A 27,653-nucleotide genomic window follows, 5' to 3' on the forward strand; every position below is an offset into this window, starting at 1 on the left:
TAAAAATATAAAATTGTGTAAAAATCTTCAGTGTACATTTTTGAATAAGATAAGTGGAAGTCAAGAGCATGTGAATGCTCATCTGTGCGAACCAATCAATCGTTGTGTCTCTGTGCGGTCCACTCATTGGTCGTTTTGACGGATAGAAGCCAATCTGGCGTCAAAGTAACATGGAAAATACCCTAAAAATACTCAATTTTATATTTTCATAACTTTTGAGTCAATAGATCCCGCATCTTAAAACTTACAGTTTCAGATCCTACATGTTGAAAATTACAAGATTGTCAATAGTTAGACACTAATTCTTAGTCTTCTAAAGTAAAGTCTAGCCATCATATATATTTCCAGGTTCAATGTCTAGTAATTTTCTCAAGTTTCAGTCCAACAATCGACAATATAGAATAGAAGCGTGGTAGAAACAGCGCTTGCGTGCCATCTACTAAAGATGGCGCCTTGCGGTATTCTACCATTTTAATCCTGCTGGGCCGGCAGCGTGTGTGAAAACTACTAGCACTGAAAGTCAGTCTTGTTTCATCGTCTTCAACGAATATGCCTACTTAAAGCAAGCAGCCGCGATTGTCCGCTTATTAGTGCGAGTCTCTGTCTTTTGGCGTGCACAAACAAAGTAATATAAACGATCCTTCGTGATCCACCTTGTGTCTTCTTCCTCCATCAACTTGTTCTCAAACCATCACTTCCTCGGCCCACTTTATGGTATGTATTCTTAATTCTCACCTTTTCTACAATTTTTTCGCCATGCGTTCCAAAATTTTGTCCTTTTCTACGAAGCTTATGTCATTCTTCCTGTGTAAAAGTATCCGTCCTGAATTTTAACTTCAGTGATCCAAAATCAGTTGTGAAAGTTCAAATCTGATGCATATCGTTTATTAAATATTTATTTCGCTGTTTTTCATATGTTTCTGTTTGATTTTCGTTTGATATGTCTGATTGATTGTTTGTTTGTATGGTATTAAAATTTTTGATAGGGATGGCGTGATACCTCATTCGATATTTTATCTTATCTCGCAATACCTTTTAGCTTATGTTTTCTAGTTACATAAATATATGTATAATAATTTTCATATTTACGTTGTTTCGGGTTTTTACAGTAATTAAATCTTATTGTATTTCAACATAATATTGCATTCTTGTTGGAACTAAATTTGCAGTCATTAATTTCAATCTTTGTATAGTTTTCACTTGTTTTTTTTTAAATTCTTACACTTTTCACATTTTTTATGGTAAATATAATCTCTTATTTAAACGAGATCTAGAAAAATGCTAATTTAAAAGTTAAACATTCTATTTATCACTTTTAAAGAGTTTAAGGAATTAAAATTTAAGAATTTGCATTAATATTAACATTCAGTGTTGACCATGTAAATGTAAGCACATTATATCTGCGAAAACTCTTAAGGGGGGAAACTGCTAAGGAAATCCTGGAAATAGCATTTTTTTCCAACATTGTGATAATGTAACGATACAGAATTTCATGTCGTGACTTTATCACGTCGCGTTTGTTGAATGAAGATTTTTGCATTTCGCAAATTTTATGCTAGTACACGTTAGTTTCGAGGAAAACATTTTTCGTATAACCGATGGATATTCAAGTTACTGAAAGCTGAATTCAGAATAGCGCGAAACTGTAGACATGAGAGTAGAGATTTAAAACACGTAACATCCATGAATTATTCCCGTATCGTATAAAAAATTCTTTTTACCCTAATTTTTCATCAAATTTTTATTATCTCCTCCTTTTATATTTTATTAATTAAAAAATTATAATTCTTTGAAATGTTAAATGTTGAATTTTATCGTACGAATTTTTGTATCACAAAAAAAAAAAAAAAAAAAGAAAGATCGGAATTTTACTTTTTTCCTAAACGTAGGTTATTTATACACTCGTGCAAATCGCGTAATATAGATTACTTGTTTCTGTTAACAAAGTTTGGAATTTATAAAAGTTTGCTGGACATGTGGACTATTTTTATCTGGGATACGTTTAAGTTTATGTTATGAAATCTTAATGTGGCGTCGGTTCCTCGTAATTTGCACTTTCTTCTGCGCGCCTTGATTATTTCTGTTGCTAATGAGTTGATCTAGATTCTCTTTGTATGAAGACCTACAAAATTTCTTAAATTTGAAACTCCTTTAACTATATAATTTGTCTCGTATCTCATACATAACTATATTATTAGCTCTATTAATTTCTAGCTTTATTAAGTATTTATGTTATCGACTATATAATTTGTCTCGTATCTCATACATAGCTATATTATTAGCTCTATTAATTTCTACCTTTATTATTTATGTTATCGACTGTTTTGTACATCATGTTTCACAGAAAATGTTTAGTCAGAATTAAAAAATACACGGTGAAACATTTAATATGAATACTTTGTACTGTATTAAAATACGTATATAAATGTTCATTACTCGTTCTAAAAATTACCGATATACATCTATTAATCCTTAAACTTCTATCTAGAGAAAATTAAGTAACGTACATAAAAAAAATTTTAACGATCGATATAAAGAATAAACTTAGGTTTAAACAAATAAATAAACTTACATATGTATGTAGGTTAACTTAAATAACAGAATGCGAGCAACTGAGTTGCATAGGATCAATTCGATAGTCATTTATTATAGAAATTAATAATTACCATTTCATGGGAATAGACAGATAATATAATTGCAACTGATGTTTATAATACTCTTTGTATATTTTAAATTGTTAATTAATGTGTTTCTAGTGGATGGCCATGTATTTCACATGTATTTTAAAAGTATCTCAAAATAATCCAATCTTGTGTTAGAAGAACATAGAAATCGTCAAGGGGAGGTTGCACGAATAAAAACTTACAAAAATTTGATATTTGATATGCATTTCTTGGAGTTTATTTTTTTGCCAGCATTATGTGTTGAATAAATAATTTCTTTTTACGTTTCCAAATATCTTTCGCATTTCCTGGAAGACTTGTTTCCAATTATGACACTTTTGCAATTCATATGCAATATGTATAATTGCCCTATATTTGAAACGTAATAAAAGAAATGATAGAGAAAGCTATCATGTATGATAGTAGTACGCGTACATATATGTAACATCATGCAATGCGTGAATATAATGCTCCTTGGAATTCGAACATGTATCTAATATACCTAGTTGCTTCAGAAAAAATAAAAAAAGAAAAAGAAAAATTGTACGAATATTAATAGTTAATTTATTCCTTCTACGAATATCTTTTATCCATCAAAATTCTGAAATTTTTAAGTCGAGCATAATCTTCCCTTCTTTTAAGTTAATTGCAATCTATGCTAGTTTAAATTATACTAATATTTCTGTTTTGAATTTGCTGTAACAATGCTGTAACATCCGTTAATTATATTTATATCAATGCTAGGTTAATTACGTTTTCTTTATTTCGACGAGAAGCCTGAAATGCTTTCAAAATTTTCCTATTTTCTTGAATTACATTTTAATCAAACTACACTTTCTGGAAAGGGGGTAATTTCTGCTAGGAAATCTAAATAATGCTCTAGGAAATAATCACTTTCAGTAAATGATGTTTCTTAATTCATACGTATTCTCCGATCCGTATTTTCATTAACTATGCTATAGCTCTACTCAACCATAGTCGATTCAACCAAAACATGGTCATCCGTTACTCCGGTAAACGATGAGCTGATCTGCGCGCGCATTGATGTCTTTTGTCTCTGGGACCACACGGGCGTTGAAACGACGTCTGTCACAACGGACATTGTTTCTTGCGAATACACGTATGCTTACACTGCGTTACATACGATCGTTGCGATGGACGTTATTTTGTAGCAGATACAGTCAATGGCGGATCCAGAAGTTTTTCTTGGAGGGGGAGGGGCGAACAGTGCAAAAGTACATAAGTACATCGTTGAACGTTCTTTTATAAGATTTAAAATTTGCTTGTAATTTATATTTTGAGATCTCTATCTGATGCTATAGCTTAATCAATTAAATTCACGTTAATTATGCATATGACCAACAAGTTTCAGGATGTGGCATTATAGCTTCGAATAAAAAATCTTTTTCTTTTTAATTTGTACTTCGAAGTGCGCGGAAAAATATAAAATAATTTATTTGTATAAATATGCAACAAAGAAGTTTCTTGTAATAACAATAATTCAGAATAAACGAATCGAAGAACGTTCTCTATAAAATGCATATGTATATAACACGCGTCTTATAAACTTCCGTATAACCTCTTCACGTGTATACAATACAGAATGTGCGTCAACAAAATCCAACGTCCGTTCTACTATAAATATTTCGAGGAAAAAGTAACGTACATTCTTAGTGTAGTAGTTTCAATATATTCAATCATTCTTATGTAGTAGTTTCAATATATACGATAATATATTCTTATAACGGACATCACGCAACGGACGTTGTTTCAACGCTCGTGTGGCTCTAGTCTTAACCTCTGAATCTTCGGTACACAATTGCGTTTGATTATTAGATCATTCGAGTAACGTAACGGTTGAAACACGTGTATAAAGCCATGGTAATCTCTAAATTTCGTATGTTTATATGTTCGATTAATTTGCCGTTTTGAGAAAGAATGACCCTACTACAAAATGCGTCATGTCGATGATGCGGATCCTTGGTTATCCTTTCGCTATGTTTTTTTACTTTCGTACATATGTAGAATAATTCAGTAGCGTATCCCTCTCAGATGTCTTTGGAAAGTATAAATATACGAATGGATACACGTTAAAAATATAGAACCCAAGCAAAGACTCGTTTCAGCCACTGGATATGCACTAAATATTATACATTGAATATTTAATACAGTACGTTCTGTACAAATGGAATGGAAATGTTGGAATGCCTGAAAAAAAAAAGAAGAATAGAGAAAAGTGTTTCGGACAAAAGTTGTATGGTATTGACAGGACATACTGTGCTTTTATCTATTTGACTTTGCGCTGATGACCTTCAAACGGATATATCCATTATTTTACTGTAGCTGACATATAGATGTCTTGAAAACACAAAAGCTTCTTGTGTCTTTAGCACCATCCGTTTCTGCTTACAAACATCCAAGTTTGGTGGAGCGATGCAAGGAATTAGGTAAAAGTAAATGTTCGGAATTGACCGACTGTGTAGAAATACTAAGAAACTGTGGTCTTATGTTTCGGCAATGGCGTGCCAGGAGTAACATTATGAAAAACATCTTTATGTGTTTCGGTGGAACATATCAGGTAACGAATTTGAAAGTTCATATCGATGATTGATAGCCGGTGCGGAAGACACAAATTTCTAATGTTTTGAAGATATCTGAATTCACCTATAAGAACATATAATGAGAAACGAAGATATCCATTTAGAAGTGTGTCGTATTTTTTCAAATATTTGAGCGTTTCCAGTTAAATAGCACGTACTGTATATGTATGTGTATTCTGAGCATTTTTGCACTTTTGAGTTTCCCATAAATGCATGAACATTCGCAGTCTAGTCATTTCATCATATTTTCGAAGAGTGAGATTTCTTAATTCTTTCTATTTATAGCGATTAATAAAATTATAGTAAGAGTGGTTATTATGCAACTGATTGGAAGTTATAAGTACACAATAATAGATAAGACGTATAGAACAGGTGATAATGAAACACGAAAACATTCTATTCCTAGTGATGTTACAAAATACATCAATAGAAAAGTGGCAACATATTCGAAAAAATTATTTTAAAGAGGAATAGATTAATGTTTTATTTATAAAAAATAGGAAGAATATTGAGAAGAATATTTCAAAACTGTATTAATTAATACAGAAAAATTTGAAAATGTTCAATATGAATTTTTAGGTTTTATATAACTTTAGAACAGACTTGTACAGTTATTTAACGAGTTTTCGTGAAATTGTGTTCCATTCGTTTGAAATATAGCGTTTAAAGCTGTCGATTAAAATAATTGATTGGAAATTAATAAATGCAAATTATATCGTACATTTAAATATTTTATATCCACAATAATACAAATAATTAATCCTTACATCAGTTGCTATTAAAAGATCATAATACATAAATTAAAATGAAGAGAAATAATTGCATTTTTTGTGTACATGTATTGATATTTACTCAATGTAACAATTCATAATACTTGGAAATGTTTGGGTCTTTTGCATATATGATAAATGTGTTCCTTTTGCTCATTAATATGCATGCGACATGGTAATCGTCTGAGAAAAAACGTGCTATGTAAAAATTACATTTGAAATACAAATTTCTAACTACTATTTATCTACGTGTGCAAGTCAGATTAAATCATCTTTTCCACACAAAATTACAAGTATTGATCTTTTTTAAATTCATAATCGTCATATGTTATATTAGTACATATTATGTAATTGACATGTTTGATAAGTAAACCTTATTCCATATATCTTATTTATTATCATGTATGAAAACACCTCTTATGCGTTTATACAATACAACTGTAAAATATTACGCAACGTAAGATAGATTATTTTATAAGTGTATCTCTGCAAAATTAACAATTCTGACTTACACTCTTTTGTTCATCCAGCAGAAGAATATACGGCAACCATTTAAGAAACATAATAGAACTTCTACAAAAGATATCGTTTCAAATTATGCTTCTCGATGTAAAATCCTATCTTAATCGCCTTGTGTTTCTCCGTTGTTTTCTTCGTTTCTCGTTTTCTCTGTTCTGTCAATAGTATTGAACTGGTTCGCGCATATACGAGTCATAACATTTTTTATTATTCGTACGTCAGAACCAGGCAACATTAACTTCTAAACATTGAATTCTATGCATCGCACATTATCATTCTCGGAAAAATGTGACACAAACATATGCTGAAATTCCTGTGTTTCACGTATCTGAGGGCATCAATTCGCAATCGCGATTGTACGTATATTTCCAGTGAGCAACGAAAGCATTTGGATAACGTGAGAATAACGTAGGAAATAATTCATCGTTTAAACATGGTATACACAATGGACTGCGATTTGTCGAAACAAACTGCACGTATACAATGGAACTCGATTTATTCGAACTCTATCTACCATGAATGAACATCGTCGGAATGCGCAATTTATCGAACTCGTTGCTGAGCTCCTGTTATTGCACTAACCCTTCGCGGCGTACCGCTTATCCGAACTAATGACATTCGTAAAACCAATCGTAATGCGTCTTCTGTTAACCCTTTTAGTGCCGAACAACGATATATATCGTTAGCAACGCTTGTGAAAAGTGCCAACGACGATGTATCGTTGAGTATGCGATCCCGCTTTACTATTCGCATCGCGAGACAACTTTACCTTAAATTAAATTTGTAAAACGTTATAAATGGTTGAATTCCTCTGCGGAAATCCTGTGTGAAATATTCCATAAATTGAAAAAATTGCTTATGGGTTTAACTTTTTGTTATATTCCGCGATAGTTGATACCGAGAGTATGTATACGCCAGTGCCATAAGATAAAAATCCGATACGGGAGATTTGCTTGAGACCGTAGTCACAGGTTTTAGATAAGACTGTTTAGAACAGAATATCTGCTTATGTTTCACAAAATAATCTTGCATCGACAGGACGAGAGTAAAACTTTTGACGGGCCTGTGCGAACATCGCGCACAATTTGTAATCTGTGCAATAAAGGATTACACGGTGTATACATTAGTGATCATCAATGCTAAGTAAATTATTTGTGTGAGTAATAGTAAGTAAACATTACATATTTTCAATAGCTATAAATGTTTATAATAATGTTATACTAGTTCATTTGTTTTCAAGCAAGTAATCCTCACGCTTACTGCGCATCATGGGATTATCATTTAGTTTTATATTTTAATATTAGAAATTGTGTTATATACAGGGTGGTTGGTAACTGGTGGTACAAGCGGAAAGGGGGTGATTCTACGCGAAAAAAGAAGTCGAAAATATAGAATAAAAAAATTTTTTTTTTTTTTTTTCATTTTTCCATCGAGACAACGATCCGTTATAACGAGACGTGATAAAGTGCACGCGTACCGAGCGAAAATTCGAAGTCGATTTTCTCGAAAACAAAGCCTCAAACGAAAAATTTTTATTCTAAAAAATATATAATATATTATAATATACGCATAGGTACAATTCTTTCGGCCGCCACTAAAAGGGTTAATGATCGAGGAATGGGATATGTCTCTCCTTAGCATGTTGACTGCCATGTCACCCGTATTCGGGTGACAGCAAAGTTTCTGATAGGGTCGCGTGTTCGGGTGACGCTTATTTGGCTACCCGAGAAGGATCGCCGTAGGTATTTGAAAAGATATTCCACAGGAATATCTTGAAAAGATATTCCCAATAAAACTATTGAATTGTTATAAAAGTAATACGAAAATGGTTTATTAAACAAATTATTTAGAATGTGAAACTTTGAAGCATTCTATACAAAGCTGAGTTTGGTCGGGACAATTTGGACAATAAGTTGTTGTTTTCTTTAAATTCTCCCGTGTCTTTGATCGGTTCGTTCGACGTCTTTTATCCGCATAACATTGTTTGCACGCGCGTCTAATGCTTCTTCCGGAGTCATTTTTCCGAACGGCGATATTATGCTGACTCCATTGAAGACAAGGATTTTTTGTATTTTCAGACAACCCCAATAATTTTCCAGCTAATAATTCTCTAACTCTTCTAATATTTACGTCCTTCCTTGTCGCAATTTTCTGATACAAGTAAGTTTATTATTTCGTAATCAACGAATAGCTCGAACACATCATATGGATTGACATGGCCAGGTAATTGCTTAATGAGGCCGTCTATCTTGGGGAAAGGAAATGATTTCTGCCAACCACTAAATTCATTTCATTCATCAAATTGAATTGTACGTTCCTCGGTATCATCAGTTCTTCTTTCTTCCTCAATGACCAATTCTTGTAAAATCTCTTCAACAGTATCTTCGTTACATTCGGTATCACTACGATTACACTTATCAATGTCCGAATCAGAATCGGACGATAATTCTATTTATATTTCTATTCTGAATTCTGAATTCTATATCTGAATTCGTGTAAGCCTCGTAAAAGCTTTCTTTTTCACTGCTATTTGGGGTTACTAAGAAATAAGTTCTCCATTTTTCTTTTCGACATTGTAACGAATTAGGGTATAGATTTTAAGTTATCTAAAATATCGGCGGGAGTACCTAGCAGAGTACACTTGGTACAGCGGCACTCGTGGCCTGAAGGAGATTTCATTGAAAATACGCGCGGCAGTCAACGTGTTAAACTTATTGCTCCACCGCCTATGTATTCGAATAGGTGAGTATAAATTCAGTTATACGAACATTAGCTCCTATCACCTATACGAACGAAGAAACGATAGTGGAAGAGAGAGTTAGTGGGCTCCTATTATCCGAACGATTCAGTTATCCGAATCGCCCTGCTTGTCCCGAACTGCGTTACTAGAAACAGGGACAAGTTCGTCCCTCAGGTTCCCCCACTGCCGTTCTATTCTCCTCATCGCGTCTACGACTATCGTTGTAGTTGTATGCAGACTGTGGGCAAATGGAGGTGGGAGAGGAGAGACGGGTGTACAAATAACGTTGCGTTGTATAGACGTGACGCGGAGAGACGCAAGAGTGAGATATGCGACGTAGGGGTAGAGTAGCAATGGTAACGTCGAGGGACGGACACTTGTCCCTGTTTCTGGTAACACTGTCAATCGAACGGTGTTAATAACTGCCATTGTACTAGCATATAGTTTTACTCGTGTTAATATTCGAACACATAAATACGTAAATAATTTCTTCCTAATAATAACGTATAATCGTACGATAGATTTTTACCGCAAAAATTATCTTGTTTTGCACTTTTATTTTCACGTCGCAACAGCTTTATCATGCCCTCTATTTTTAATTATTTTTTATGTTTATTTTATCTGATAACAATTATTCGTAATATTTTTCGTCCTTACTTTCACAATGAGTATCTTTAAATTCCATTAGACACGTTTGAGCTAGAAACAGAACATAAAATTATGCATCTATTCGTCTCGTCTCTTTTGTATTCTTTGACCTGTTTATTTCATTATTATTATTACGAAACGATTTTAATACAGTTACATAAGATGAAATAAAAATCATGATGATTATCTTTATTATAGAACAGAACGTTGTTCCTTATGTAATAATGAAATGTTTTTTATCGAAGTAAATTCTGTTTTTTTTTTCTTCGTTAGATTTTATTTCTGAAGAAATGAATTCAGATTCGTTTTATAGATTAATAACAATATTACTCGGTAGTAATACTTTATATTTTTCTAATTTTTATATAACAATCAAGAAACAGTAATTCTACGATTTTAAGTAATTATATATCGCTCATTTACGTTACGTATCAAGCAATTCTTATTCTACAAAAATGAAATAATCTTATTTATTTATGTTTAATACAGCCTTTTTTATCTTCATATTTGGTCGAAAAATTTCTCAACGTTTTTAAATTCTTATAGCTTGCTTTCTTCCATTAATATTATCGGATTCTATTTATGTATTCGGAACTGATTGACTTGCAAATTAATTTGCAAACTTAATTAATTTGCCGAAAAGTAAAATTATTTCGGGGGTATTGACATCAAATTTAAAAGTAAAACTACGATACAAGAATTCACTATACAACGGAGTAAATTCTATAGTAACTGAATCTTCTGTTGCGTGCACGAAATAAATAATCGTTTAGTGATTATCGCAATTATAATGCAATTATGATAACCCCATTTGTCAGTATGTAATTATCCATTTATATTATAAATGAATTAACTCTACACAGCGAATTGAATAAAATACGTTATTTTACCTGTTCACAATGGAAATGTCAGTTGTGCTGACATTATTCATTCTTCCTTCTTGCAAATCGGAATGTCAGTTGTGCTGACACACTGTTTCGAGTCTCACAAACGTACCTCGCTATATGCGTGCGAAAATACTTCTATTTTTTGTTAATGTAATGTACTTGACAGTGTAATGAAAATTATTTCATCGCAAAGTTAAACGAATCTCCCTTAATTTTTATTACATTAAGTAATTATTAGTAAAACTGTATGTGTTCAAATAAAATCGAAGTTTGTTAAAATTAGGGAGGCTTATTTGTTCGAAATTGAATAATTGTCGAGAGAAAGTCGAAAATATGAATTTTATATTTGAAACTACTAACGACATATATTTTCCACTCTATAGGTCAATGCTAGTTAGTCTATAATTTTTTAAAGCGTGTTCATCATATTATTTATTTCTTATATTTTTTTAAGTATTGAATATATCGAGTTTCTGGTTAACATTGCTCGACAAACGACTTAATATTTTGAAAAAAAAAAAAAAAATTTTATCGAACTGCGTCAAAAAGTTTCTCGCCTGCACCGAACATAACGCTTTTACGTACGTTGATATTGCTACAAAATGCGATAGCCAACGAATATTTTGATAACGGCATTGTTAAAGGTCACGTAGTGACCAAGGACGTGCCCTGAAAGTTATGAAATTTTTATAGTCGGAAGATGAGACATTAGATTTTAGTGCGCGAGTGGTAACGTATTTTACAAATACAAATTCGCAGTTACGTCGTTATTGCGTTGGAATGGCGATATGTCTGAATCATAGCTTATCTTTCTCGTTACACGCGTCACACGCATATGACGCACTAGTTGCTTTCTACAGCCCTCAGCGTCACACGTATGTAGACTAAAAGGTCTAAAAACCGCTTGTACTCAAACATTTACAACTATTAAGGGGGTATTCTGGTCTAGAAATTTGAAAAAATTGAAAAAATTTTTTTTTTATATTTCCAAAGTTTAGACATTCAAGAATATGCCCTTAAAAGGATTTTTCAAAATTTCGATTATTTTATGTGTTACAGCCATTTTTGTGACGCGGCATCTGCTCCGGTCTGACCGGAACAAATGAATAGTAGACGGTAGACGTTGTCCGAGTAAACTCGTCTCAAAACTTTAAACGCGTTTTTCTCGAAACTACTTTTTTCGAGTTGGCGTGCACGATATCTCAAGTTCTAATGAGCCGATTTATTTTAAATTTGGTCTGAATATTCCTTGTATACTCCTCTATCGTCCGGACCACGCTCAACTCAAAATCTTTAATATTACTATTTCTTAAACGTTCGGAATTGTCAAGAAAACGTGCGAAATAAGAAATTGTTTTTCAAACGGCCGTCATTTTGTGAAAAAATGTTGTATTGACTTTTCCAAGGTTCAGACGATAGCGGCATCCATACTAATTAAGGATCCGTTCGCATTTTTTATTTCAGATGACCAGAAGGGTTGATATCATGCACGCCACGACACCCCATTTCTTTGCCAGCACCCACTTTGCCAGCTCGTAACTTTTTAAATATTGAGTTTTTTTTCAGTGAATTTTTTACGTAATCTCGAAATATCAATAAACAAATGCTAAAAAGAAGGATAGCAAAAATATTTGTTTCGCTTGTACAGAGCTTCAAAAATCGCCCGAAATTCATCCCTCTAGACCAGAATACCCCCTTAAACATTTTCTTTTATTATATATGTCGGAGATGAAAGGACAGCGGGACTTTCTGTCTGGAATGTTGGGAAAACCCCAATACCCTAGTCCACACTTTTACTATAGCTACACTCAAGTAATAAAAATAAGAAATAGTTTTAATGTTCCAATCTGGCTTTGTGACGATGGGTTCGGGCTGGAAGTGACATAGCAGGGCACTGGACGTAGCCACGGTGCACGGGATGACGAGTGCCAACGTAATACACGATTCGGATAACTCTCTCGATAACTCAATCAGCAATTCGCCCAACGACTAACTAACTAACTTACTCGTAATCCAAATGAAACTGTCCTTATATATTCCTGTCTCCACTTCTCGGGTCAATCTTTGTTTTTAAGGAGAGCCATATAATCATTCCATACCTCTGTCAGCTATACGTTCTTCTCGTAACCGTGGCTACGTCCAGTGCCCTGCTATGTCACTTCGAGCCCGAACCCATCGTCATAAGGCCGGATTGGAACATTAAAATTATTTCTTATTTTTATTACTTAAATGTAGCTATAGTAAAAGTCTGGACTAGGGTATTGGGGTTTTCCCAACATTCCAGACGGAAAGTCCCCGCTGTCCTTTCATCTCCGACATATATATAGAAATATATATCGTATTACGTAGCATATTGAGAATATTTTTTTTTTAAGTTAATGCAGTATAATCGTATATTGAAAGTTGAAATACCGATATGGCATTTGCTTTAACTGCAATTGTAAGTAACGACTCAATTATAATTTCTTTTCGATGATTATAAATTATTCTTAATATTCATAAATTAGCCCGTGAACAGCGACTTTTTCCTTAAACGGCGGTAGCGAAATGTTGAAATAAACTAATCTTCAATGCTTTCTTATAAACTCGGTTCTTAATTGCCGAGTTATCAGTTGGGATTAACCCATTTGCATCATGGCCCTACTGAAGAGCTACCACCGCGCGCGATCGGTCGTAGGTGCAGTAAATGACGTCCAAATTCTTCGTGGAGTTTATCGAAAATTTACTGTTCAAAACGATTGGTACACAATGTTATTTCTCAAACATCGCATCTTACATTCTTTATAACAGAGGAAAAAAGAAAAAATTATTTATTAAAAAAAAAATAACAAATAAGAAATTAAATCATATTATTTCTTGTGAAATTCTTTAAAATGGTCAATACAATAAACCGATATAGGCGAGATACTTATAAACCGGTCAAACGTGATCTCCCACATCTGAAGAATACTTAGCGACTGAAATAAAAAGAAGTCGCAGCGCGCGTAATAATCCGCGCTTGGTGATAGAAGACAGTCGTCCGATTGCGTAATAATCCGCGCTTGGATGCAAATGGGTTAAATTAATTTAATCGGAATCCAGAACTGTTTATAGCTACAAGTCACGTAAAAGGTATTTTTTGTAACTTCAGCTGTCAAAACTCTAAAAATGTAAACCTAGAGGAGAAAACATGTCAGAATGAAATATCATATAGTTTTAAGAATCGTTAGATATTCATCGTTGTGTAATATTTTTGATGTCACCTTACGTACACTTCAACGTCATACGAACGTATATCAGCTTTTATATGTGTCCTGTAACTCATGCATGTCGGATATCAACACCGTGGTTTATATCTCTATCCTCCTTTCGTTCCTTTACCAGTTATAACAACACTGGCTATTACATACAATGGGTTAAGAAAAAGAGACAATTTCCTGTAAATATATCTCCTTCTATAACTGTTCAGATAAATTCCTAACCTATGACCAATTAGTGAACGGTTATTGTTCACGTGTATTCGCACTCGAAATTTGCCTGATTCATCGAACCTATGCCTAGTTTAATTGTGATCTCACAATCCAAGCCTGTCAAGTGAACGTATGATCGAAAAATGGAAGGGGAACGAGTCGCGTGAGAATCCCAACTTGTTGACATTTTTGTTGTTGATAATAGCTAGATGATACTTGCCAGATCGTTTAACCTCTTGCCCTACGGCATCGCGTGAGACTCGCGATATGATTCACGGGTCAAGGAAAAAAGTCACGTTTGTGATTGATATATATTGCTCATTTGCTCCCACAATAACATTATTGAAAATTTGTAGTTGGTGAGTTAATAACATACAGAGGAAACAAAAAGTTGTCGTTGGTACTTTTTACGAGTCGAGTGTTGTAAGTGAGGTTATAGAACTTACCATACTAGGAGACTTGGGTCGCTATCGCATTGTGGCGTTTCCAATTAATATGCGTATCTATCTTTGTAATTGCGGTAAGCCTCTCAAGAATAATTTATAGTCATCGAAAAGAAGTTATAGTTGAGTCGTTACTTGCAACTGTAAAGCAAATAGCATATCGGTATTTTAACTTTCCAGCAATATACAATTTCATTGCGTTAACTTGCAACGAGGAAAGAGAGAGAGAAAACGAATTTTATTGGTCGGTTTAGCGCATTTAAACTCCCGTCGTATTTTCAATTGTCTCCGGCAGACATTTTCTATTTCCACATTAGCGTCAATTTGGAAACGTTATTCCTAACGATAGATAGTGAAACAAGCGTTACTCAAGGACAATTGATAATGAAATATGATTATCAAATTGTTTCCAATTTTCAAAACGAATCCTTTTGAAAATGAGGCTTTCTTTGAGTGAAATTCGTCCTTTGGAAAATACTATCTTTACGATAATAGAAGTATTTTTACTATCAACTCGAGGCTATCGTAAATTCTATTAAGTGTGACATGTACATTAATGTAGATACATATATATTATCTACCTTATTAATAACAGATTAACATATTTTGCGACAAGCAATTCATTTTCTTTAACTTCATTTTATTAGAAAATATATTTCGATTTATCAAACACATTTATATAAATGTTTAACGTTCGCATTGAGATTGATGAGATTCGGTTCAGAAATTTTTTTTACTTTCACTTTTTTTCATATGTTGATAGATTGTATGTTACATATTAGGATAAACCTAATTGGAACGCGTGTAATTGGCGCGTAATTGAAACCACTTCGATTACTGGTCGAGAAATATTTCAAATAAAAGTTGGATGGTTTCGAGGGGAACGTAATTTGACGCGATTAATTTTTCCGGAGGAGGATGCACAGAGGACACACGTAAATGTCAAGTTTTTAAGTTGTTATTGCGTTTTCTTTTTTGCACATATACATTCTTCGATTAATTTTTGAAATATTTCACCTAAATTTCTTTTTCACGTAGAATATTCCGAATCGATAAATATAGTATGTACACATAAATATGTAAAAAGAAATATAGCACCGTTTAAAGAAACGAACTTGACCTTTGTATGATCTCCACGCATCCTCCGACAAAAAAGCATTCATAATACGTTAAATTATGTCGCCCTGAAACCGTTCAACTTTCATTTAAAACATTCTTCGGTAGAAACATAGTCTTAAAAATAACTCCCGATGTATTGATATCGAGTTTCACATTACAAGATAATTCATTTAGAGGACGCACGAAAGAAGCAAGAATTCTGTGAACGGACATTTATTTATATAAACGGTTATTTATAGAAACGTAATAATTATAGAAATAACAATAATTGTATTGATAAGTGAGCTGCATAAGAAAATGAAAATGAACCACGTGTCACGATGTAAGTCATCGTTCAAAATAAATATTTTTTCTAGAGGTGGATAAAATTTTGAATGGAAAATGCGAGAAAAGTGTGTCTGGATGTTTAAAGACTGTTAGCGCAGTGAAAAAGAGAAAGGAGGCAAAGAGTGATTAGGAAAAGTGGGTCGTGGTGTGAAATATTAAATGAGGTATACCATGGAATAAATTAAGATAATAATTGTAAATGAGCCTTTAAGCACATAGTCTTTAACAATACAGAGTTATCGTCATTTGTGAATTTGTATTACAATTTTTCAACGTTTATATCGACGATTATTATATCAACAGTTTTCAATATTTATATTATATTATATTATATTATATTTTATATATATATATATATATATATATATATATATATATATATATATATATAATATATTCGAATAACAAGATAAATTAACCTTGACAGTTTTAGCATATACAACCTTATATGGAACTTTCCTTTGAAAAATATGATATGCATCTTACAGAATTGCGCTTGATATCGCAAGACATCAAAACAAAGTTAGATTTAATATACTGTCACTTTTAGATAACTTTAAACTTTGAAAAATAAATTCTACTGAGTTTCTGCAAATTACTACCTATACTCTGAAAGATATGTACAATATATATTCTTATTTTCCAATGAAGTGTCTTTTTTTTTATCAGATTTGCCATTTTATTTTCATAGAGTATCAAATTCTTCCATTTCGAAAATGAGTTCTAAAAAAGTATTATTTGATATTACCTATCGGTGTAAATTAATGATTTCCCCCTTGCTATGATGAGACTAGAGTATATTCACCGAGGGGAAAATCTACTAGACATTAGACTCATAAATTTGTTTAAAATCTCCCACGTACTGTCAATTTGCTGTTCAGAACCTACATTGTATTTATTATATCTACATCTAATTATACATATATATACGTAATATATACGTATACGTAAATAAATGAAAAATTGCATATGATTTATTTTCATATAATTCTGTGCAAAGATTAATTACGGAACTTTAGTTGTTTCATTTGCTTGTTAGTTACTTTAACTGAGCTCAAAAAAAGCTACTCATAAGAAAAAGCAAAATTAACAGTTACCACTTTAATAACATAATATCTATATCGAATATGATACACCGGACGCCAGTCATTCTAAGCCCCACGTTTCGTAAATAATTCCGCTCGATTTCTGAACGTTTTATTTGTCATTCCTGAGAGTATTATAACACGCTACACAAATAACTTACAGCGTACTACAAAAAATATATTTTAAATACATGTATAATGTTCAGTCGTGTTGATGTATACAATGTATAAAATTCTTTTGATTTAAAAGTCTAAGTTAACTTCGTATTGTTTGAAAATCGCATTAGTGCAGATAATACCAATACTCTGATGCAATATTTTCGCGCTGATAAATGTAGAGGAACAGTCATCCAAGCCATATGATAATAATAAAGAAAATAGAAAAGATTTTGTAGACGCTAAGTTTGGCGCCTCCTACGAGACATCTGGCGACTTTTAGTTGAACTTTCGAAGACTAGTGTGCCCGCGCTTTGACATGCACTGCCGATCATAAGTATTTCAATACTTCTAAATCATTATAAATACCATTTATTGTAGCTTAAAAATACGTACAAAATTTCTTCATAATTTAATTGTACGACAGATTTTTAGCAATAAATTATCTTATTTCGTTTGCGTTCCGCAAAATTTTGAAATAATTATAAGAAGCTTTATAACGCTGATAATAAGTTATACTAGAATATATGGAACGATAGAGACAAAAATCTATATAGATACTGTGTAACGTCACTAACCGTCCAGAATGGTACAAATACTTTTAAAATATTAAGGAAATGTTAATACATTACAAAAAAACGACAAATAACAAATTTAACAACACTACTCTAAATAAATATAATGATCTCACGAACACTGCAATTCAATAGAGGTCACTGTACAGCGGTATGCTTAATACACGTGATTATGGATTGTTTTACATATGAAATGAGTACCACGTATAATATCGATCTTTAACCTAATAATCGAACTGTTCTTTAATTAAAAACTTTTACAATCGTGAAATTAAAAGATAATAAATGCAAACCAGTTTTAAGCACCGATTGTAACTTTTCCAAATATATATATAAGTATGACATAATTCATTATAAGAATTATATCATACGTGCGTATATATAAATCGAATATATCATACGTACGTAATATCGAACTCTAACTTCAAGGGAAGAGCTACAATCTTCGAATTGTGAAGGATTTGTCTTATCGAATTTTTCGAGGAACAAAGAGAAGAGACAAATTCAAATTTTAGAAATGAATTATTTACTATAGATCCTCCTATAACCAAACGAATAGTTAATCAGCTTGACTTCTAAAAAATGATGTATCAAACGTAATGTAATTTATTATTAGAATTTTTATTTTCCACGATACTTATACATAAGGAGTTGATTTATTTCATTTAACTGGAAACTATAATTCGTTCGAGTGATTATTTGACGTTGATAAGGAATACTTGAATATGTAAATAAAGTAATATCTAATAAAATGTGCATTAATATATATGTATGCATATTCACTCGCTTCTTGGACTTTCAAGAGTCATAGTTCATACAACATACTTCTCTATTTACGTTTTACCAGTTTATTGACAGTGTAATCTTGCCTGACTATATTATTTCAATAGCATAAAACATTAGCATTTGTTATTAATTACTATGCCAAACTTAATAACGTCGACGTATTTTAAATTTTCGCATAATTGTTTTAAAATTTGCGTGATAAAACGCGTACTTGACAAATTTTCAAACGCCATTTTTTCAGGAGTGGACGATCCTATGAATAAATCTTATTCTATGTTTCCGACTTGTTTTCATAGGGAGTGCAAATTTTATATTTTATATTTTTTTATTTGTATGATGTATAGATAACATGAAGAAGGAAATAGTCCTGGACATTTTAATTTTACTATGTTAAATCTGTCACATAAATTTATTAAATTGATATAATTTTCTAAAATGCGAAATATTATATAATAAGAGGATTTATAAATTGGACTACTTAGATTAGAATTAGAGACTTAGATAATTGATTGATATAACAAATATTAAACTTTAACATTGAAACCAATTCTAAACCACTGAAATTGATTAATAATAATACATATATAATAAAATATATTGTGCATGGTTATTACTGCAAATTTAATATTTGCAGTGTAATTTTATAGATTCTATGTAATAAGAATTACATACAATCGGTCACAGAAATCTACATACAAATGAATTATAAAACAAATATTCCACCAATTTAGTAATTGATAGTATATTTGGCCAATCATTAATAAGTTGATGGTTATATAATCTGTGGCAGTATGCATAAATAAATAAGCCAAGTGTTTACGTTATTAATTCCGCGCTTCTCTTATAGATGATAAATGTAGAAGGCAATAAAACATCATTTAATTATTATTACGAGCTTGTATAATAAATGGGTTATGAATATAAATAAGAAAGTAATAATATTTCTTTGATATAATTTTGGTTTTTACTATACTTTCGAGCTAGTGTTATTCTTATCCTTATTACTACGTAGTAATTAGTATCACATTTTCCTAAACGATGGTATACTGTTTCTATGCAAATTGCTTTAATTTTCACTCCACTTTGTACAAACTAGCGAAATTGTTTTGCATACTTTCTCGTTCGTTTTTATAATTTGCCTGCTGTTTTTATTTGCATATATTTTCTACTTCTAAGTCTACTATAAATTACATATTAGCATATCCAATTAATTTCGGTTTTTACTTCTCGAATATTACATAATCTATTAAATAATGGTACTTCGTCATAAAATGTCTATCTTTAGTGATTCGAAAGTAAAATCGAATATTTCAAAATATCAATACTTCCGTGAGACTCGAATTCTTAAATTAATCATCAATAGTATTTTTCTATTGCTTTTGAAAACTTTTATAAACTTTGTACCCTAGTCTTCCGACTCTTATCAAGGAATTATCCAATTATATCATTAACAGAGTAATATATCTTATCAGACTCGAAGTACGTGCTGTACAACCAAAATTTATCCTGTTGCGAAAACTGACACCATAGGTGTTTTATTAAACTTCGCAAAAGATTCTCTGGGGATTGACTTTTACTAAGAGTGGAAAGATGACCTTGAGAATGTTCTCGTAGCTCTCACGGTCTTCGACCAAATATTTATTTCATCTCAGCCTTATCTCAACCAAACCAAAATGCTCTGAAAAGTGTATATACGATCCTTAAGTTCTGCGAATAACTTCTCTGAGAAAACAGAAAAAAGAAAAAAAAGAACGCTTTGTCTTCTTGCGACATCATCGTGAACTTAACGCGTGTTCTCAACAAGCGATTGCATAAGGGTTTCGACTTACGTAGAATAAGCTCCTGCCTGGTTGTATCACCTATTCTGGAACACTCTACATGTATATTTAACTAACAAACATGTGCCGATATCGATGTGTCGTCCGATTGCTGAAGTAGCGGGATAATTCTTGTTGATATGGCATGTAATAATAATGTAGTATCGTGGAAAGAGAGCCTGTGGTTTTTTTTTTTTTTAGAGTTTATTTACCAAGATACAATTTTTAATACATATTGGGTATTCACAATAAACTATGAATTTCGATAAGGTGTGTTAGGCAACAGTACCGATACGCGACGGTACGACGTAGCCATACTATATTATGTGTCGGCGTTTTACATTTTTTGTGATTTTAAATCTATTCTTTGGATTTAAGCCGCTGGGGAGCGGAGCTTTTATGTAATTTTGTTGAAATACCACCACTCGACACTAAAAACTAGTGTCGGACGACGGTAGCGCAGTGGTTAGCGCCAAAACAAAATTACATAAAAGCTCCGCTCCCCAGCGGCTTAAATCCAAAGAATAGATTTAAAATCACAAAAAATGGTAAAACACCGACACATAATATAGTATGGCTACGTCATACCGTCGCGTATCGGTACTTTTGCCTAGCACATCATTACCAAAATTCACAGTTTATTTGAATACCAAAATGTAACTAAAATTGTATCCTTGGTTAAATAAACATCATTAAAAAAAAAAAAAAAAGCAGTGGTTAGCGCCTTAGGTTGTGAACGTTCGGGACCCGGGTTCGAATCCCGTCGACCGGAGTCCGATTTTTCTTCCACGATACAGAAATTTAGAAAAGAAGCGGCCATACCCAGCAAGTCCCATCTACAGCGCTAAGCAGCCGGTGGTCCTAAAATAATAATAACCATTGTTACGCACAGATATGCTGTGCGATTCGTTATATTGAAAATTATACATACCAAGTCATAGTTCCTTCTTATGCTCATGCCACATTGTGGATTTATGCTTTTATTCATTTATATCTTTAGAAGTCCTTTATCTTTATCAGCCCTTTTGCTTGCTGGCAAATACTCTCTGTCAACTCCTTTATTCGGTAACAAATACTCTTTTACGCAATTGCTCTTTTGTTTGAAAATAAATATTACTAAAGGAAGGAAAAGAGAGATTCAAAAGATTGTCAGTTGGTGGCAGTTCTCAATCATCGTAGCGAAAGCGGCATGAAAAAGTGGGGGGAGTAGCTGATATTTCTTCGTATTCGTTGTAGTATCTTTGTACAGCTTATTACAGTATTCTGATTTGAGTCATGAAAATTGTTCGTTCTGACGTGGTTCGTTGTAGCATATCTTACTGTATCGTATTTATAATTTATCGTTTGCAAAATTTGTAATTTTTATTTTAATTTTCTAGATTAAAAAAGTATCTTAAAGATTGTTTTCTTCTCTGTTCCAGTCAATAGGCGACGGAGGCAAGAGGAAGTGTAATTTCTTTAACTCTTCTGCGGCTAGCGGATAGGAAAAGGATACTTCAAGATGAATAAAGTGGATTATATGGAGGTCACTGTACCTAACTATTCATATGTCTTCAACTTCGAAGAGACATTCATTCATATGGATACTAAGATATGGATGACGAAGAATTGGACAAACTGTTTTTACTATTGTGGCATTTACATGATCCTAATTTTTGGAGGACAGCATTACATGTCGAATAGACCAAAGTTTGAACTGAGAGGCATACTCGCTCTATGGAACACACTGCTTGCAACGTTCTCTATTATTGGATTTACTAGAACAGCGCCAGAGTTGATTCACGTGTTAAGGCATTATGGGTTTTACCATAGTGTTTGCATACCTAGGTGATTTCACTTCTGTATCTTATTCTGTAAAATATTCATAATAGTTTGAATATTACTTATTAGTTAGATATTATCATGGAAGCATTTCTTATATTTGATATTTAAAGCTGTTGATATTTTAAAAGTCTTACTCAAGCGTAGAATTCAATGCTTGAATGTGTATTTATTAGAAAATGTACTGCGGTCTCGATACCCCCGACATACGAATATTTGAAAAATTTCAAAGCCAGACAGTTTGATCTAATGCTTGCATATTTTCTTTCCAGCTTCATTGAACAAGACTGTGTGTCTGGTTTCTGGACGTGGATGTTTGTCTTATCGAAGCTTCCAGAACTTGGCGACACAATCTTCATCGTGCTACGGAAACAGCCACTAATCTTTTTACATTGGTATCATCATATAACGGTTCTTCTGTACTCGTGGTTCTCATATTCGGAATACACAGCATCAGCCAGGTGGTTTGTCGTAATGAATTACTTTGTTCACTCCATAATGTATACATATTACGCTTTGAAAGCAATGCGATATAGACCACCAAAGGGGATTGCCATGCTGATCACTACGCTACAATTAGCACAAATGGTTATTGGTTGCCTTATAAATATTTCGGCTCACCAGTACCTGGAAAGTGGCCAAATCGATTGCCACATTACGCGTGTCAACGTCAAACTTAGTCTGCTCATGTACTTCAGCTATTTCGTACTCTTCGCTAAATTTTTCCAGAAGAGTTATCTATCTAAATCTAATAACAAAGTAGGGAAGAAGGTTTACGCTAATGGAACAGTGGAGTATGACAAGCTCAAGGTTAATTAAAGCACACTACAATTTTTGAAAACTTTTTCTATAGACCCTTTCCAGGAACATTCCTTGAAAACGCTTTTCAATAAGATTTCTTTCAAAGGCGTTATGGAAATGCATTTCAAGAAATGGCCCTTGAAAATTTTTTTAGGAGTCTTTGTTAATTCAAAGTCGTAAAAACTGGTTGCGGTAGAGTGAAAGTGGTGAGAAATGGAGTGAAAATTACTTGAAGATATAGCACATTGAATTTTACAATAATATTAAATGTTGCACAGTGAATTTAGTAATAAATTTCATGATAACTTGTTTAACGCGTCTCACGCGCTAAACACGTTATTATAGAATTAATGAAAGAAGAAGGAGCTTCTCCTTAGAGACGTCTTGAAACTTTCGTTTGTCTAGGAACGATTTCAAAATAAATTTCTTGGTGAACTTTTTTCTTTACGCTTCTTTATGAAGTTAGCACAAAATTTGGTAGAACGAGGATGGAGACATAATATTTAAAAATATAGTAGGAATGTATTATTTACTATTGAACTATTTAATAATGAAGAAAGAATATTAGATTTGAACGAAATTCGTCAGCAAATAATTGATATATTCTTATTACATTTAATATGTTTGACATATTTATTGTTATGGAAATGTATAAATATGTTGAGATATCATAAAGAATATATAATGATCTGCATATGTAAAGTATGGATAATATTAAAAAATATATATCGTGATCGATCTTTCGTAAGAACATCCGAAATCTTTTTTCACATTGCTCGAAAAGAAAAGAAAACAAACACAAAGAATTGTTCTCAAGTCTTGTTCTACCGGAATAACGATAAAAAACGAATTACTTTTGAAGAAGTCAGAAAGTATGGAGAAAGAAAACCAGAAGTGAAATTTCATTGGGCCTACCTCCAGAACGAGCTAAGATATTCTTCGTAGAAAATAGTAAAACAAGACGATAGGTAATAATCGAAGACCGAAATCGTAATCCCAATTGATGACCATTTAAGAAATGAAAGAAAATAATAAAAGAAAGAAGAGGATTTATAATTACTATTTTCTATCGTGACTATTTTGTGCTGCTAGGAATAATAAAACGGGCAGCTTGCCGACGTCTTTTTACTTTCAAAGTGCAATCAGTCTTATAGAGAGTGTCTACTTCTTTCGTTTATAAATATTTATATCGCATAATTTATTTTGTATGAAACTTGTACAAATTGTTATTTATATTTATATTGATTTATTTAAATCATTGCTAATAAAAACACTTTTGGCATGTCATAACGAACACAACTACAATCTTTATTCAAGTCACTGAGTGTGATAAATCTTCAAATTATAAATTTAATCAAGACAAGGAAAGCAATAGTAATGGATTCTCTTTCACATAATTTTGTATCATTAACCGGCGTGGTACGGACAACATGAGCCAATAACTAGGATTAATTCTAAAGTCAATCCACGCAAAGATTTCAGGAATTTTTATTATGTATCAAGTATGTGGTATATGGTATTGTTATGAAAAATATTAAGAGCGTTTTGTGCAATATACCTAGCTACCACTGAACTTTTTCGTTAATTCTTGTAAAAGGGATGATTTTCGATTATTTATGTATACAATTGTTTATGTCTTAGACGAGTCAATGATCTGTAAGCAAGAATTAAATGGATACTTTCTGCAGGAATGGCTGTTCTTTGAAAGATGAATTGTTGTCCGATTCTAGTCGCATAGTCAGGACGAGAGCATTTTTTAGCTGGAGTGAAAATTAAATTAACGAATTCAATTTTCAAAACGATTGTTCACGCCGCTGATCGATGCGCACTTTCATATTTGACATTTTTTAAACGCTTTCCTTTTCCACATTTTGTATGATACTTGATTGGATGCAACGTTTTGTTCTTTTTGTGATTTATTACATTCTTTTTAATTCCTCCCAAATCGCACAAATATTGCTAATGAAAAATTCGAAACCCTTACTTCGACTGAAGTATACACTAATTAATTGAATGCAGGACTTTAATTCAAAAATAAGCATTTAGCTTATACGAAGCGGTAATAATTATTTCAATTTGTGTATGTTCCTTTTCTAATTGTTTGCTTATTTGGTTGAGAATATCGGAGGGGAAAAACCAGTCCAACGAACAATATTTGATTTAACAGTAAATATTGCCAAAGCGTTCTTACGTTCGATTCGAATTTGCTTATTTATTTAACAGAATAATATTAAAACGACGACGTTAATACTCGTTGAAAGGTGCGTGTTTCATTTGGTGGATAAGAAGAATTTAATTACTCGCGTTAGGTATTTATATACGTAAGTTATATTGTAAACATGATTACGCGTGACGCAAGGTGAATAAAGAAAAATACGCAAACTAATTTGTAAAAGATATTTGCAATAATTAAGAATTCTAATCAACTATAAAAATATATGTTGTAAACATATTTTATTAATCTACGTAACGTTATTTTCATGTATAGAAAAGAAACGAACAAAGTTTAGGTTAATATTATATATTTAAAGAATTTATTACGTGATTGTTGAATATTACAAAATATCGTTGAACAAAATTATTGCAAATACTTGTGTTGAAGAAATTTTCCTAGATCAAGCAGATGATCACTGCTCTCTTGTGTCGATGCTGTAATCATAATTAATTGATTATTAATTAAGATATTATTTATTTGAGTGCTGCTTTTATTCACCGATAGCGCTGCAATCGGGTTAATTCTAAAGCTGACTTTTCCATAGATTTTTCATAGGGGAATTATAGAGAGAAGCAAAATAACGAAAGCCTCAAATATTTATACAGGTAATATTAAAATTAAGCATTACATTTACTACGTCGCAGGAAAACACTTGTAACTGCTCTGTTATCGCCGTTGATTGGTGATAATCGCGTGTAACGTTTCAGCGAAATTTTTTTAAAGAGAATCGAAAAGAAATAGTTTTTTAGATCATCCAGAGCTAAATACACAGAGAAGTGTAAAGATAGATTCGACGATCGATTAATTAAGTAAACAGACGAACTTCGGCTTTGAAACTTGAAACAAGAGTAAGATGATGCTTACGATTGAAACAAGTGAATGCAAGCGGAATGAAAGCAAAACTTTAGAAGAGGTTCGACGTCAACAACGAAGTACGAAATACAGAGAAACAAAAAGAGAATTCTGCCTGCTTTGATATCTGTTTAAACGAATTCTGGAACCTTCAACTTCTCTCGTTGAGTTATAATTGAGGAATAAGGGGGAAAAACAAGGAATGTCACAAAATAGCTTCCTTGAGAAAATGAAGTTTTCATATTTTGGCCCACTAGAAGGGGAACAATATTCGATCAATTTAACTGTATTATTCGTAAAATAAAGTATATACGCCTTAATTAGACGTCATAAAAGAGAATGATAAGTAAACTATTAATTATTTTTATTTGCCTTTCGCTCCAGTATCTACAGTATATATGAAATCTTTAACGTTATCTTATGGAGAGATTTTGAACGTTGCAAGCATTATGATTTGTTAATACTGCAGTCCGAGTTCTCACACACAAAGTATGTTACAAAATGTAAAATCACGAGAGATGAACATTCCTTGTTTTTCCTCTTCTTGGAAGATCAGTAAATCCATAGGAACAATCTAGGGAGAAAAATATTTTTTGGCTTAATTCGATTTCCTTCTAATGGTATAATTTAATGCGCAATGAGAAATAAAAATTGAAGTAACTCGTTGAAGAAAAGAGGACGAAAGAGATAAAAAGTTGTATGTGTGTATGTGAGAAAGGAATAAAACGAGCGTGATAGGAACAAAAATACCATTGTATGATTTTTTTTTTTTTTCTAAATTGATGATCGTATAATTTCATTTGTTATTATATATGCTTTTTCTTTACTATACATAAATATTGTATATGAATAATAATAATAATTTATGATGGAAGGTGTGAAAAAGATGTTTATTTTTTAATTGTTGGATATTAAATTGAATTTTCTGATTCAATTTCTTGTCACTCCACCAAACTTAATATACTTGGACCTGATTAATTACTACATAAGTGTTATAGACAAAGATATCTTGAAAGTTAACCAGTCGCAAATATGTAGTATTCGACGACTGGTCGTATATAGACCTTGTCGTACGACTCACCAATGTCGGTCCGATGGAATTCGAACTGGTTTGTGTCTTGTCGCATCGCACGCACGGCGTTCGGATCTGTACTCACACGCGCGAGGGAGGAAAATGCATTTGATGCATATCCGGCAACGTACTATCGGGTTATGTAGTTGTATGGCTCAGCTGTCTGAGATGATGCGTGACAAAACCCATTAAAACCCTCTTCTCGTTACTGCCGTACGGCGGACTCAATGGCCACCTTGCAGCACGGTATAAAATATGCTACCTTGGGAATGGATTCCAGTTTGAACTAAACAGGCCCGTTTATTTGC

The 27,653-nt window shown here is 32.4% G+C and overlaps 1 protein-coding gene across 1 annotated transcript; it reads left to right on the top strand.

Annotated features, from left to right (window-relative positions):
- Nucleotides 1-510: 510 nt before the first annotated feature.
- LOC138188543 (very long chain fatty acid elongase 6) lies at nt 511-27,147 on the top strand. Its single transcript, XM_069130456.1, has 3 exons — nt 511-714; nt 22,006-22,411; nt 22,678-27,147. Exons 2-3 carry the CDS (start codon nt 22,086-22,088, stop codon nt 23,222-23,224), a joined length of 873 nt encoding a protein of 290 aa, XP_068986557.1. The 5' UTR covers nt 511-714; nt 22,006-22,085; the 3' UTR covers nt 23,225-27,147.
- Nucleotides 27,148-27,653: the final 506 nt, after the last annotated feature.

Source organism: Bombus flavifrons, chromosome 16 (assembly GCF_040668555.2).
Source record: "Bombus flavifrons isolate JBK064 chromosome 16, iyBomFlav1_principal, whole genome shotgun sequence".
Lineage (NCBI taxonomy): Eukaryota > Metazoa > Arthropoda > Insecta > Hymenoptera > Apidae > Bombus > Bombus flavifrons.